At 45.6% G+C, this 15,158-nt stretch overlaps 1 protein-coding gene across 1 annotated transcript in view; it reads right to left on the bottom strand.

Annotated features, from left to right (window-relative positions):
- The window catches only part of THSD4 (thrombospondin type 1 domain containing 4), a 645,795-nt gene that overhangs the window by 563,393 nt on the left and 67,244 nt on the right, over window positions 1-15,158 (bottom strand). Inside the window, exon 3 of the mRNA XM_021667503.2 lies at window positions 9,164-9,531. Within this exon, the coding sequence (XP_021523178.2) occupies window positions 9,164-9,531 (368 nt within the window). The remainder of the gene's footprint in view (window positions 1-9,163; window positions 9,532-15,158) is intronic.

Here is a 15,158-nt window from a genome sequence, read left to right as displayed (position 1 = left end):
TAATGACCCCCCTCCCTTCCAAAGATGTCTACATCCTAACCCCCAGAACCTGTGAATGTTACCTTATGGTAATGGGACTTTGTGATGATTATTAAATTAAGGATTTTGAGATGGGGGATTATCCTGGATTACCTGGGTAGGTCTAGTGTAATCACAAGGGTCCTCCTTATAAGCAGGAGGTAGGAGGATAACAGTCAGAGAAAGAGATGAGATTACAGAAGCTGGTGGTCAGAGTGATGGGGGAGAGGCCATGAGCCAATGCATGTAGGCAGCCTCTAGAAGCTGGAGAAGGGAAAGGCATGGTTTCCCCTCGAAGCCCCTAGAAGGAATGCCGTCCTGCTAGCACCTTCACTTCAGACTTCTGACTTCCAGAACTGTGAACGAATAAACTGGTGTTGTTTTAAGCAACTAAGTGTGTAGTGAGTTTTCCAGCATCAACGGGAAACGAATATACCTGTTACAAAACTGCAGGGTCAAGTCTTAGCCCCCAGACAATTAACCCTGGCTTCTTGGACTGACAGAGACAGGGTGGCAGATGGCATAGCTAATCATTTTGAAAAGCACAGGGCATTAAACAGAAATTTAGATGGGCTTTACACTGTATGCATCAGCTCATGGAAAAAATGTTGGCCATCGGTGTTTATAGGGGCTGTTACTCTAAGAATTTCTCATTCAGTCCCCTGAGGACTGCTTTAAAGTTCCTCTCTGGAAAGGAGCCTGTAGACTTCCCCAGCCTTGCCTGGACACTCCCTCATTTACAGCCTGTGCTCCAGCCTCACCAGACCATTTATGAACATGACATGCTCACTCACGCCTCCAGGTCTCCACCCTGACAATTTGCTCTTTGTGGGAAGGCTCTCCTCACTCTTGGGCTCTGCTAAAATCTTTCCTTTTCAAAGCACAGCTCAATTATTCATCCGAAGCCTTCACTGGCTCCCCTAGTCCTGCGCTCTTTACCCCTCTCCTCCCCGGGCACTTGTATGTACAAGAGTACATATCTGCATGTCTTCCTGCTCCACCCCACCAGCATGAGCCTCTCAAGGATAAGGAGCACTTCTCCGCTTTGTGTCAGCAAACCACAGCATCCCTCAGCCGAACCGAGGCTTTTCCAGCTCTTTCCCAACTTTTCTACCTAAAAAATGCAAACTGATCATTCAAGAAAGTATCCTCCGCCATGAAGTGACCTTGATTCCCCAAGAATCAGTCCCACTGCTCTACCCCTATAGCCTTCAGCTCATCGCCCAGGCAGAACACTCACCACATTCCCTTAGGTGTTCATACCTGAGCTGTTTCCTCATCAGACACAGAGGTCAGAGGTCATGGAAAACCATGCCTCTTTCACCTGTCTATCCCTCCTGTGTCTAGCACAGTGCCTGGTCCAAAGCAAATACACAAAGAATATTGGCTGAATTAAAATGAAAACAAAACTTTAAAAAAGGCAATGTCCGGCCAGGCGCAGTGGCTCACGCCTGTAATCCCAGTGTTTTGGGAGGCCGAGGTGGGTGGATCACCTGAGGTTTAGAGTTTGAGACCAGCCTGACCAACATGGAGAAACCCTGTCTCTACTAAAAATATAAAATTAGCTGGGCATGATGGCACACACCTGTAATCCCAGCTACTCGGGAGGCTGAGAAGAGAATTGCTTGAACCCGGGAGGCAGAGGTTGCGGTGAGCCAAGATGGCACCATTGCACTCCAGCCTGGACAACAAGAGCAAAACTCTGTCTCAAAAAAAAAGGCAATGTCCAAGTCATCTCTATTAATTAAGCCCTGAGATCTGGAAGCAGCCTTAACAGCAAATAACTGTGAGCAGACTTTGCAGGGCCAGCTTCAAGCAACAGCTAGCAGTGTTTCCTCTGGGCTTTTGGAGTTCACAGTGGAGCCAGTTTCAGTGTTGCTATACAACACTAAAAGCTTTGGGATAAATACTGGAGAAATACTTCACTTTCCATCTCAAAGAGGTGTTAGTTTATCAAACTTAGCTAAATTAATGAGTGTTCCCTTTCACTTGGAAAAAGGCTTTCTAGAAAAGTAAGTCTAAAAGTAGCAGGATGTCGCACAGGCTTGTGCCCTCTTGCTTGCCTTCTGAGTGACCTTGAAGGAGATATTTACTCCCTGACCCTTGAGTCTGTCATCCATAAATGAGGATGCTACACATCCGTCACACAGGTTGCAATGAAGACAAGATAAAATGCTTCAGGTCAAACAACTGCCAAACAACCATCTGGCGTGTGGAAGGCATTGAGACGCCTTTACTGAGCACTTAGGAGATACTGTGCTAAGCATGTGGTCTGAGTTATCCAATTCACGGCAACTCAGCAAAGTAGGTGTATTATTATTCCCACTAGGGAAAAGGTAAGTAACATCAGCAGGATACACAGCCAGCAAGTGGCAGAGTCAGACGGAGCATCCAAACTTGTCAGTTCCAGAAGTTGCACTAGTAACTATCCTGTGGTTTACAGCGTGTGTAGCTCCTATTCTTCTAGATTCTAGTAAAGCACTATATTTCAAAGCCCCAGTCGTGAGAGCTGGCCACAAACTGCTCTTGGGATGTGGGTCTGCTAGCCTGGGCAAGAGTTTCCCTCATCCTACCAGTCTCCTTCCCAACAGGAAATCAGCTCTACAGGAAAATTTCTGTAGGAAACTGCTCTGGGAGGTCTAGGAAGCCCGCCCTCCTCAACCTCTTTCTATCCCCAAACACCTGAAGGATATGATACACTCCCCGCAGTGGAACAGGGTCATGATTCTCATAGTTGAGACTTTCATATCCCGGCCACCCACAGCTCTCTCAAGGAGAAGAAAGTTGTCAACCTGGCACTGCCTAGTTCAAATCCAGATTTGAAAATATGAATTAAAGCCATCGAATATCCCATTCCCCAGATTCCAGCTGGTTAATGAATGTAATGAATGACCAGAAAAGCTGGCTAATGTAGGCGAACATAAGGAAGTCCAGTGGGAAGGAAAGCCTGCCTGATAACAGGCTCTTTGGCAACCAGAGTGGTGAAAAAAATCACCTGAAGTCCTCAAATAACAGTGGGTACTTCATACCCTGTCTTTGTGGAAGCTGAGTGAAACTGACCAACAGACATTTGCAACACATCTCTGTAAAGTTGTGTACTTGGGTCCTGGGCCGCAGGGAGTCTTTCTGGATGCCATTTTTGCTAGACATTTTGGGAATGGGAAGAAATCCACGTTGCTTTCAGTGTTAGAAAAGGGAAGGTCTTCAAAGAACTTGAACAGACATTTTTCTAAAGAAAATACATAAATGGCCATTAAACACATACACAAAAAGTTTAACATCACTAATGATTAGGGAAATGCAAACCAAAACACAATGAGGTATCACCCCATACCCATGAGGATGGCCACTATAAAAAAAAAAAAAGCCGGGAGCGGTGGCTCACGCCTGTAATCCCAGCACTTTGGGAGGCTGAGGCGGGTGGATCACGAGGTCAAGATATCAAGACCATCCTGGCCAACATAGTGAAACCCCGTCTCCAGTAAAATACAAAAACTAGCTGGGCGTAGTGGTGCGTGCCTGTAGTCCCAGCTACTAGGGAGGCTAGGGCAGGAGAATTGATTGAACCCGGGAGGTGGAGGTTGCAGTGAGCGGAAATCGGACCACTGCACTCCAACCTGGCACCTGGCAACAGAGTGAGACTCTGTCTCAAAAAAAAAAAAAACCCAGAAAATAGCAAGTGTTGGTGAGGATGGAATCCTTGTTGTGGGAAGGCAAAATAGTGCAGCTGCTATGGAAGCAGTATGGTGGTTCTTCAAAACACTAAAAATATGATTACCCTATGATCCAGCAATTCCACTTCCCAATTTCCACCCAAAACAACTGAAAATACCCATGTTCATAGCAATGTTATTCACAATTCTTAAAATGTAGAAGCAACCTAAATGTCCACAGATGGATGAAAGGATAAGCAAAATATACATGCAATGGAATATTAGTCAGCCCTAAAAAAGCAGATTCTGACATATGCTACAATATGGAATAAACCTTGAGGACATTATGTTGAGTGAAATAAGCCAGTCACAAAAAAATAAACAAACAAACAAAAAATACTGTATCATTCCACTTACATGAGATACTTAAGAGTAGTCAAATCATAGAGGGAAAAAGTAGAATGGTAGTTGGCTCAGGGCTGGGGTGGGGGAAGGAAGGAATGTGAAGTGATTGTTTCATGGGTACAGTTTCAGTTTTGAAAGATAAAAAGAGTTATGTGAATGGATGGTAGTGATAGAAGCATAACAACATAAATATACTCAATGTCACTGAATTACATGCTTAAAAAATGGTTAAGATGGTCAATTCTATGGTATATGTATTTTAACACAATAAAATAATTGGCGGATGAAAAGGTGAAGGGGGTCCTATAGTAACAGGGGCTCCTTCCAGCACCCTCTAGTCTACAGGTATCCATTTCCAGAAACTGAGGGGGAAGCCTCTCCTACCAAGGAGCATCTTCAGTTTCACAGGTGTGAGCTGCTACACTGCAGCGTGCTTTGTAAGACCCACCTAAACACCTCCATTCCCTACTCACCCCTTCCCCTTTAGCTATCACAGGGACACAGCCTTGGGCCTGCAGTGAAAGAAGACTTGGTTGAGTGCCATTATGGAATCTGTTGGCCAAGACCAGAAGGCTGAACCCCCGAGCCTGGAACGTCCCCAGGCTCCCATTGCCCTAACTAACACAGGGGAATGCCACTCTTTAAGGAGGATTTTTCTGAACAAGCCACATTAAGAAAAGGCAGAGAGCAGGCAGCGCAGACCCTAGGATCTTGGCTGCACCCAGTCTGTGCTGCCCAGAGTCCTGCCTCTATCCCTTCAGATTCCCCTAGTTAAAGGAGCTGAACACCGCAAGGAAGAGATGCAGCTAATTTTAAGCCTTCACTATTAAATCCCATCCATCTGTCAAGACATGGCTAGGATAGTCCAACCTCCAAGCAGCTTTTCTGAACACACCGGCTGGTGTGTTCAGAAAATGAACAGCTGCTTCATTTTCAGAATACCCATTTCAGTGAAAAGAACCTTAGTGCCAGACTCTGGCCGACCTCTGTTTGAATTCTAGTGCTGTTTCTTCTCAAGTGGTAATCTTGAGCAAGTCACTTCATTCCTCCAAGCCTTGGTTTCATTGTTTGCAAAATGTGAATAATAGTTTCTGCCTCACAGGGTGGTGTGAACTGTAAATGTCGTCATGCATTTGAAAGAATGCCTGCACATAAGACATGCTCCAACATGGGAGCCGCCGTCATGACTATGTCACCAGCCTGCCTTCTAGTGAAGGCATTTACATGTGTGTCTTTTCCAACCCTTTAGAGTAGTGGTTCTCAATTCAGAATCCCCATTAGGCATGGGAGATGGTGGGGACTCGGCAGCTGTCTTTTTAACAAGCCACCCACTCCATGGCAAGTGATTCTGATACGTGCTCACGAAACTTGGAAAATCCTGCTAGACAATATTTGATTCCCAAAATCTTTCCCATGGAAACTTGAGTCTCCAAAGAGCTTCATCCAGACCAGTGCTTCCCAAACTTGGCTGGGTTGGAATCATACCAACATCTGAGGGTGGCCACTAGAGACTGATGGTTTGGAGTGTGACATGGGTGTCAGGGCTTCTAAAAGATGAGCAAAAAAAGTTCTAACGGTCCGTCAAGATTGAAAACCACTGTTGCATTGGATCTTGACCCCTGGTTTCTATAGCAATACCTGAGGGTTCAACCGGAGCAACTCAGATTTTACGTGTGTTATTACACAAGCTGAGCCTCCATCTAAGATTGATTTAGCAGAAACGATTCTTCTGCTTAAAAAAAAAAAATAGCAATTTTGCAAACAACTGTTCTAGTCTGTCAGTAAGAGCCATGAGGTCCCACAACCTGGCTTTTATTCACCTTTGTGTATGTCCCAGGGCCTTACAACTAGTAGATGTTTAATAAACATCTGGTGGAAGGTTGAATAGTTTCTTTTGTTATCTGACTCCAATTAAGTTTCCTGTTGCCTAGCAGAGCAACCTAGCAATTTCTTAAACATCTAAACTCCAAAAGCCTTTGCCTCAAACCTCAAACCTGAAACAGAGAATGGAGCAGACAGCCATCCCAAAAACATGCTGACATTTCTCCTTGGAGTTAAATATACTACGCAAGTACCTAATGACTGATAAATATAAGCAAATGTGATTTTCATCAGCTGGGAAGAGCATGACATTTGTAGGCAGCACAGGCCTCCCAGGCTAATATTTGGATTATTTCATCAGAAACTGTCAAATTACAAGAGCATGATAAAAACTCACAGGAACTTCATAGTAAACAGTAACTGGCCCCTGTCAATACATTTGAAGAAAAGAATTTCCTGCTGCCAAAATGAACAGGCAGAATGCCTGCAGCACAGGCCTGTGGCCAACAAGAATCTGGCCCTCAGGCAGCTCTTCTAGGTCCTCAACCACAGAGGCTTTTGAGAAGCCCCTTTCCCACTCAGGTCCCACCCAAGTCTAGCCCTCCATCCCTTCAGCTGGAGCCCACAGGAGGATGAGTACTGCAGGAATCTGGGGGTCAGTGACACCACCTTCAAATCTGTTTGTCCACTGACTCTAGGTCCTCCAATTCCTCATGTGTAACATCGACTTCATCAGGTCCTTAGAGCCATACTGCCTGAGTTTCAAGCCTGACTCCATTTCCTCACCTCTAAAATGAAGATGCTATTAGCAACACTCTTAAAGGGTCATCAAAAGCTCTATCCGAAGAGTGTAAAGTGCTAAGAATAGTGCCTGGGGAGGCCAGGCATGGTGACTCATCCCTGTAATCCCAGCACTTCAGGAGGCCAAGGTGGGCAGATCATTTGAGGCCAGGAGTTCGAGACCAGCCTGGCCAACAAGGTGAAACCCCATCTCTACTAAAAATACAAAAATTAGCTAGGCATGGTGGGGCACGCCTGCAGTCCCAGCTACTAGGGAGGCTGAGGCAGAGGAATCATTTGAACCTGGGAGGTGGAGGTTGCAGTGAACCAAGATCGTGCCACTGCACTCCAGCCTGGGCAACAGAGTCAGACTAAATCCACCACCAACCCCCCCTCCCCCGAAAAAAAAGTACCTGGATGGACATTTAATAACCTTAGCTATTATAAATTTGCAATTCTAAAATTAAGAGTTTTGAAAACCAAGTTTTTTGTCTTTCCTTTTCTTTTCAGGTTTTTGTCAGTTTTGTGACAAAACTCATTGGCCAACAAACCTGACCTTAACTGATACCAGGCTACTTATGGTATCAGTTTTATCCTGCTTGGTGAGAACATCCATATGTTTCACTGCAGAAATAATAATGTGTTTGATTATGGGATGCTGCCCCATACTACAGAAGAAATGCCATTAACATGTGAAATATTACCTGAATTACCTTTCTAAAATCTGGACAGTTCTGAATTCCAAAACACAGTGGCCATAAGCATTTCAGATGCAGGACTATGGGCCGGGCTTGGTGGCTCATGCCTATAATCCCAGAACTTTGGGAGGCCGAGGTGGGCAGATCACTTGAGGTCAGGAATTCAAGACCAGCCTGGCCAACATGGCAAAACCCCTCTCTACTGAAAATACAAAAATTAGCCGGGTATGGTGGTGCACATCTGTAATCCCAGCTACCTGGGAGGCTGAGGCTTGAGAATAGCTTGAACCTGGGAGTCGGATGTTGCAGTGAGCCCAGATGGTGCCATTGCACTCCAGCCTGGGTGACAGAGTAAGACTCTGTCTCAAACAAACAAACAAAATAACGTAAGGGACTATGGAGCTATGCTATTATGGGTTTGTGATTGGGATCGAAAAAGACAACGTACATCAAGCCTTCAGCTTTAGGAGCAGACCCTCAGCCCCAGAGTTGATACTGGAGGGTGCTCAGGTTTCCATGTACAGAGAGAGAGAGAGAGAGAAGGAAGCATTCTTTCGGGGCTGCCCCTCTCCTTCCCCCTCTATGTTAGATCCTAGAGTTCACTGTTCTTCACTCTTGAGTAGATAGAAGTATCTACTCAAACGTGGCTCCCTTCAGAATGCAGCTAAAATACCCTTCTTCCTGAAATGGTCCTCTCTCTCTCCCCAAACCCCTACTGCACAAGGTCAAGAGCATGTGGCTGGGGAGGGTGGATGGGTTGCATCTCCTTTCCACCTGCAGGCAGCTGGCAGTGACAGCTTACACCACTGAGCTAAGATGGACTCTCATGCAGCAAGTGGTCATAGTGGAAAAGGCTGGCCGTGGAGACTGATGCTGAACTACGAGTGGGCAAGAAGGGCGAGGCAGCCCACCTGATAAGCTCGGGCCCTGCCTGCTGGGATTAACACAGCCTGACAAAGGAATTACGCATTTCTTAATCACAGAGAGCACATCTTACACTTTGTGTTCTTGTCCATGTTTATGTATTTTTTGTTACTGTTTTTGCATTAGTATTCTCCCAGGATCTATCAGGGACCTGCGCACTAAGATACCAAGCAAACATTGTCGGATGAATGCAGAGTGATCTGTTAATATCTACTGCTTCACTCACTAACAGGTTCTTCTCAGAGCCTGTATTCCTACCTTTCCCAGGGCACTGCCTAGTTTGGCATATTCACGCTTCTTAGGGCTGTACCACGATTTTGATGCCACTATGCCATTTCTAGAGTTTACATTTTATTGACTCTGGAACACAGTTTAGGTCCCTAATTAGACATATCCACAAACCAGTGTGTTGACTCAAAAAACTTTGGAGAAACTTCCTAGAAAAGTTCACAGAATCTAGAAGCCTACAGTTTCCGAGTATTCTAAAACTCCAAACATTCAATTTATCCCAGAATTGGCAACTCATATCAGCTCTTGGGTTAGATGGACGTCTTCTTGTCTTGTGTTTTCAGCTCTAATCCACACAGCTTGAGGATCTCTCCTTCCTAGCACCAGACAGCACTCCCCTCCTCCTTTCACCCCTCTAGGAGGCCTCCTTAAAATTCTTCCTAAGAGCGTTCTCAGAATTAGCCTGCTTTGAAGATTATTCAGAATCACAGAGTAAGGTGGGAGTGGCCTCAAAGCTTTACAAGGCTGCAAAATCTTGTAAAGTCTGTGGTGCAGAGCAGCTTCTGGGGCAGGGACAGAAACAGCGACAGGGCGGGGTAGGGGGTGGGAGGCACATAGGCAGGGGCGGGCATGTACCTTCTGTCCGCGGTGACTTCTCGGCTGTGAGGCTGTGGGTGCCGGCTGCCCCGCAGCATGGCCGGGCCCTGGCGGCTAGCATCCGATCCGGCCAGGGCTGGCTGCTCGTCCCGGCTCCGGTGCAGTGGCACCGACGTGCGCACAGCCGACACAACGTGGTCCACGAAGGTGCGCGCGGGGGTACTGGGCCGCGGGACGCTGCGCACCCGGTAGGAGCGGGGCAGGCAGGGCCGCGTCTGCTCCATCACGCCTCCGCTGCAGCTCCGCGAGCAGGCGGACCAGGGGCCCCAGGAGCCCCACACTCCCGGAGCGCCGCTGCCGCCACCACCGTCCTCGGGGGCGCCCTCCGCAGCCATCCGCTGTGGGACCTGCGGAGACAGAGGCGGGTTAGGGGACCAGAAAGCTGATCCCCGCTTCACCGGAAAGGTTTTGAGCAGGGCCGACTTATCCATCAGCCATAAGTAGGCACAGGGTCTATTTCAAAGATGAGTATTAACACAATCCAGCCTGGCTTAGAGTCGCTTTTTGGAGGAAAGAGGGTCACGCGAAGGCAAAAGTGCGTAGGGCCCGCGAAAGTCATCATGTGGTCCTGGCTTTGGGTGTCACGGCTTTGGAGAGCGCCAAGTCCATGGTGCCCTCGCCTCTTATGCGGTTTCTGGAGTCCCCCTTGCCTCCAACTCGGGTCTTCCGGATTCCCGCCAGAGGGACTGGACATCCCATAAATTGCAAAGAAAGCATGCCCTGTGTCTCCCAGCCGGAAAGGCAAGGAACAGGACACAGTGGTTGAGAGGCCACAGCTTTAGAGCCAGGCTGCCTAAGGTCACACCCCTGCCACCACTTCCTAGCAGTGTGACTGGGAAGTTTCTGAATCTCTCTGAGGCTCACTGTGCTTTAAAGATGAATAGTACCAGTACCTACCTCATAAGCTGTAAGGAGATTTAAGTTAGGCCATCCGTGTGCATAGCAGAGAGCTTGGCACTCAACAAATATTTGTTAGTAATTGTACTAATGTCCCTGCTGCCATAGTGACTCAGAAGAGGTGAAAAATGGCAGAAGGTTCAAAAGCTCTATCCAAACAGTGATCTACACCCTCATTTAGCCTGGTCATTTCACAGATCTACTATGCCAGGCTCCATGCCAAGAGCAAGCACAATGTGGTTTGTTCATTACGCAGACATGCTCTGAGCACCAGCTGTATGCCAGTACTAAGCCAGGCCCAGAAGACAAGGAGAAATGCACCACAGGTCCCCACAAGCAGCTTGGATCCCGCAGCAGATGAGCTCTGGGCATTCAGTACAAGATTGTGGGAGGCTGTTGGAAGGGACTGGCTGACCGGCAGGGTGAGGGTGGGGAGAATTGAAAAGACCTCAAAGGAGGAAGTGGGAGTCACAGTCATAACTGTAATTGTTCAGGCACCTACTCGGTACCAGATAACATAGCTCACCTCAAGAAGAGATCATCCTAAGTAAGCCAGGTGGGCCCTAAATCCAATGACAAGTGTCCTTATAAGACATGGAAGAGAAGACACAGACAAAAGCAGTGTGACCCCCGAAGCAGAGACTGGAGTGGTGCAGCCACAAGCCAAGGAATGCCTGGAGCCACCAGAAGCTGGAAGAGGCAAGGAAGGATTCTTCCCCTAGTAACTGTGGAAGGAGCATGGCCCTAGTGACACTGATTTTGAACTGCTGGTCTTCAGAATTTCAAGAGAGTAAACGTCTGTTGTTTTAAGCAATCCAGTTTGTGGTAATTCATTATGGGAGTGTGCTCATACCTGGAGAACAAGGAAGGAAAATGGAACGGCACCGGCTGCAGTCCTGTGTCCCATGCTGTGCAGATGGCACGTGTGCAAATGGCCTGGCTCTGCAGCACAGGCAGCCCTAGTGCCAGCTATACTTCCCAGGGCCCCTCAGCTCTCCCAGCCACCCGGAGAGGTTGACGTTATGTGTCTCCTCTTACGGGGAAGAAACTGAGGCCCTAAGAGACTTTATGACTTGTCCTCGGTCTCAGACTAGTGCAGGGCATAGACGGGACTAAAATTGATGTCTCCTGACTCCTGGTCTAGTATTCATTTTTCCCCCTGCAGCATGTGGCCTCCCTGTCTATGTTGTTGGTAGAAAACAGAAGGTTAAAATAAATAGAAATAAAACCACTTTGATAGTTGTTCTAGTGGAAGGATAATTGGGATAAAAGAACAAATGCAGAAATATGTTTCTGGCACATTTGGGGATTTCAGGTATCCACAACCTCCTGATCTCTCATTCACACAGATAACTAAGACACTGCCTGTAACAGTTGGATTAGACATGCAGCTATACTCAAAATCCACTTCCTAGAACTAATCCCACCCTTAATTTAGTTTCCTATTGCCAAACTGGGCAGGGTCCCTGGCGAAAGAAAACATGAAACCACATTCTGTCCTATTCTATTCATAAGAATTCTCTACTTTATAGTCGAATTATGGTGAACGACTTGAAATTCCACATGAGTCCCTATGGTGGGAAAGCAACGACATGCTCCAGAATTGTATTTTTATAGTATGCCCCCAGAAACAAACAAACAAACAAAAACCCACAGAAAAACAGAAAGGAAGGAAGGAAGGAGGGGAAACAGAAAGAAAAAGAAAGGGAGAAAAAGCCAATCAAAGAAAAAATGAGGGGATGAGGGCTCACGATGTTAGCCTGCTAGTTGCATCAACCTCCCAGCCTCCCTCCACTCCTTCCTGATCATCCTAATAATCCTCTCCCCTTCTTCTGTTCTGACAGTCAAGGAGTTTTCTGTAAGGCAAGATGCAAGATGGGATAACTTTCAAGTGTTTTGAGACGTAACATTCCTAAAATTAGGATGAACTAGCAGGACCTCTGTTAGTGACAGACAGCAAAACCACATAATAAATCATGGCAAGAGACAAAAATAATTGAACCTCGAAGCTTTATAACCTGCCAGCATGCTGCCCCGTCCTCAATATATATTGACATGTGAAGACTGAAGCAAAAAACCTGTTTTGAAATATACCCTAAACTGCTGGTTTTCTTCATTTATAAATAATTCTACAAATCAGTAAGAAACAGACAACACAATGGAGATAGGAACTAAAGGTATGAACAGGTGGTTCATAGGTGTTATGGACTGAATGTGTCCCACCCCCATTCATATCCTGAAACCCAAACCCTCAGTATGATTGTATTTGGAGGTGGGGCCTTTGGGTGGTAATTAGATTTAGATGAGGTAATAAGGGTGAGGCCCCCATGGTAGGATTCATGTTCTTATAAGGAGAGGAAGAGAGACCAGAGTGAAGAAAAGTAACCAGTTTTCTCCCTCTCCTCTCTTAGCCACACTCCCCACCCCACCATGTGAGAACACAGGGAGAAAGCAGCCCTCTGCAAGCCAGGAAGAGAACCCTCACCAGGGAACCAAATTGCTCAAAACCTTGATCTTGGACTTCCCAGCCTCCAGAACTATGAGAAATAAATTCCTGTTGCTTAAGCACCCAATCTATGGTGTTTTGTTACAGCAACTCAAGCTGACTATATACAACAGGGAAATAAATGACATATGAAAATTGTGTAACGTCACATATAGTGAAAATAATGCAAAGTAAAGCCCCAAAATTGCATTTTAAACCCATTAGATTGGCAAATATTATAAAGTTTGACAATACTGAAATGGCAAGAATGTTCACTGCTGATTAGAATCTAAATTTGGGCAACTTCCTGGGAGAGAAGTTTGCAATACTAGTTTTATTATAATATTTGCAATCATTTAGATCAGGGGTCTATTGCAATACCTAGAATCACAACTTCCAATGCACATTCTCTTCCACCAGCAGCTCCACGTTTAGTAGTTCATCTTACAGATGTACTAAAAAATACTGTATAAAGTTCTATATATACATAAAGACTTATATTGCATCATATTTTGTAAGAACAAAAATGAAAAAAAAAAAAGGAAGCAACCTAAATGTTCATGAATGGAGCTTGGGTAAAACAAAATCTAATCTATCCAAACAATGGAAGGCAATTTATCTGGTAGGATGAGGTAGATTTATACCTGTTAAAATGGACAGCTCTCCATATATTTTTTCACTATATTAATGAATAAAACAAAATAAGAAATAGGACAGCGTGCTGGGCGCGGTGGCTCACGCCTGTAATCCCAGCCCTTTGGGAGGCCGAGGCGGGTGGATCAGGAGGTCAAGAGATCGAGACCATCCTGGTCAACATGGTGAAACCCTGTCTCTACTAAAAATACAAAAAATTAGCTGGGCATGGTGGCGCATACCTGTAATCCTAGCTACTCAGGAGGCTGAGGCAGGAGAATTGCCTGAACCCAGGAGGCGGAGGTTGCAGTGAGCCGAGATTGCGCCATTGCACTCCAGCCTGGGTAACAAGAGCGAAACTCCGTCTCAAAAAAAGAAAAGAAATAGGACAGTGTAAGAGAATAAACCTATTTGTTGATATCACTCTTTAAGCATTCAGTCGAAACATAAGAAATCACTGATATTTGACCATTTTTGATCTACAAAAATGCAATTTCATATGATTAATACTTTCCTATGATTCAATCTAATATGAATAGTTTTCTGACACTGACAACTAACAGAGCCCAACTAGAAAATCTTTTCCCACCAAACAAGGCAGCAGGAATGATAAGGCAGAATGCAGTGTGCCCTCATCACCCACCCCTCACCAACTTCCTATACTAGACAGTTGCCCCAGGGATCACATCCACACCTTGGAGCAGCTGGCAAGGCCTATTAGCAGCTGTTTAATAATGACAGCAATAACAACCACTTATTTCGTAACAGAATTCAGGCTAATCAAAGGCCAATGACTTTATACATATTATCTAATTAATCCTCAAAACATCCACCTAAAGAAGCTATCATCATTCTCTTGTTACAGATGAAAAACTGAGGCTTAGAGTTTGTTTCTGGAGTTCAAAAAATTCATAACAGTTCATGAGCACCCAGGATACCTTCTGTGATTTCCAGCAACGCTTAGAGTGACCTTAAAGAAGGCTAAGATTCTGCACTGTGTACATGTGAACAGAAGGTCACGACAATTGGAGTGATTGCATTTAAATGACTTTATCCCCATTGTATTAGTCCCTTTTCATGCTGCTGATAAACACATACCCAAGACTGGGCAATTTACCAAAGAAAGAGGTTTACTGGACTCAGTTCCACAATCATGGCGGAAGGTGAGAGGCATGTCTCACATGGCAGCAGACAAGAGAGGTAAATTGTGCAGGGAAACTCCCCCTTATAAAACCATCAGATCTCTCGAGACTTACTCACTACCAGGAGAATAGCACATGAAAGACCTGCCCCCATGATTCAGTGGCCTCCCACCAGGTCCCTCCCACAACATATGGGAATTGTGGGACTTAAAATTAGAGATCAGATTGGGTGGGGACACAGCCAAACCGTATCACCCATAGACTGGTAGGTCCTAAGAAAACCTAGAGTAAAGTTATTTAAATGATCACAAAAAGAAAATAAACAAAAGAGATCTTCCATTATGGAAAACAACATGCTGGTGTAAGGAAAGGAGCGGAGGATGAAGTTCACGTTGAATAGCTTTAGCCTTCTATGAAAGAGGTAAGGTCTGCCACTGAGGGAAGGGAAGAGATACACTGGAGGATTACAGACAGAAGCAGCCCAGTGGATAAGCAAAAATACCCCTTACCTGCCCTAACTGCTTTAACACAAACCCTCTGTCTGATACTCACAAGATTCATTTCAAGGAAGTATATTTCCATTTTGCAGATGCAGTCCCTGAGGTTCAGAGTGTCCATGTGGTCTAGTGGATGATGTGAGCTTTAAAAATATATGTGAGATAAAATAATGCAAATCTGCTAGTGTTGCTTGGTAGGTGAAATGAAATAGCAAAGTAAGGCATCTAACACGCCCCCAGACCCCCAGCAGGGGCAGAGGAAATCTCCATTTTGGCCTTCATCGGGCAACTGTACATCACCATTCAAAAGTTTTATAATG

This window comes from Aotus nancymaae, unplaced genomic scaffold (assembly GCF_030222135.1).
Source record: "Aotus nancymaae isolate 86718 unplaced genomic scaffold, 86718_ANA_hifiasm-v0.15.2.pri h1tg000003l, whole genome shotgun sequence".
Lineage (NCBI taxonomy): Eukaryota > Metazoa > Chordata > Mammalia > Primates > Aotidae > Aotus > Aotus nancymaae.
The sequence above is the reverse complement of the archived record's forward strand: the minus strand, read 5'-3'. Positions and strand labels throughout refer to the sequence as shown.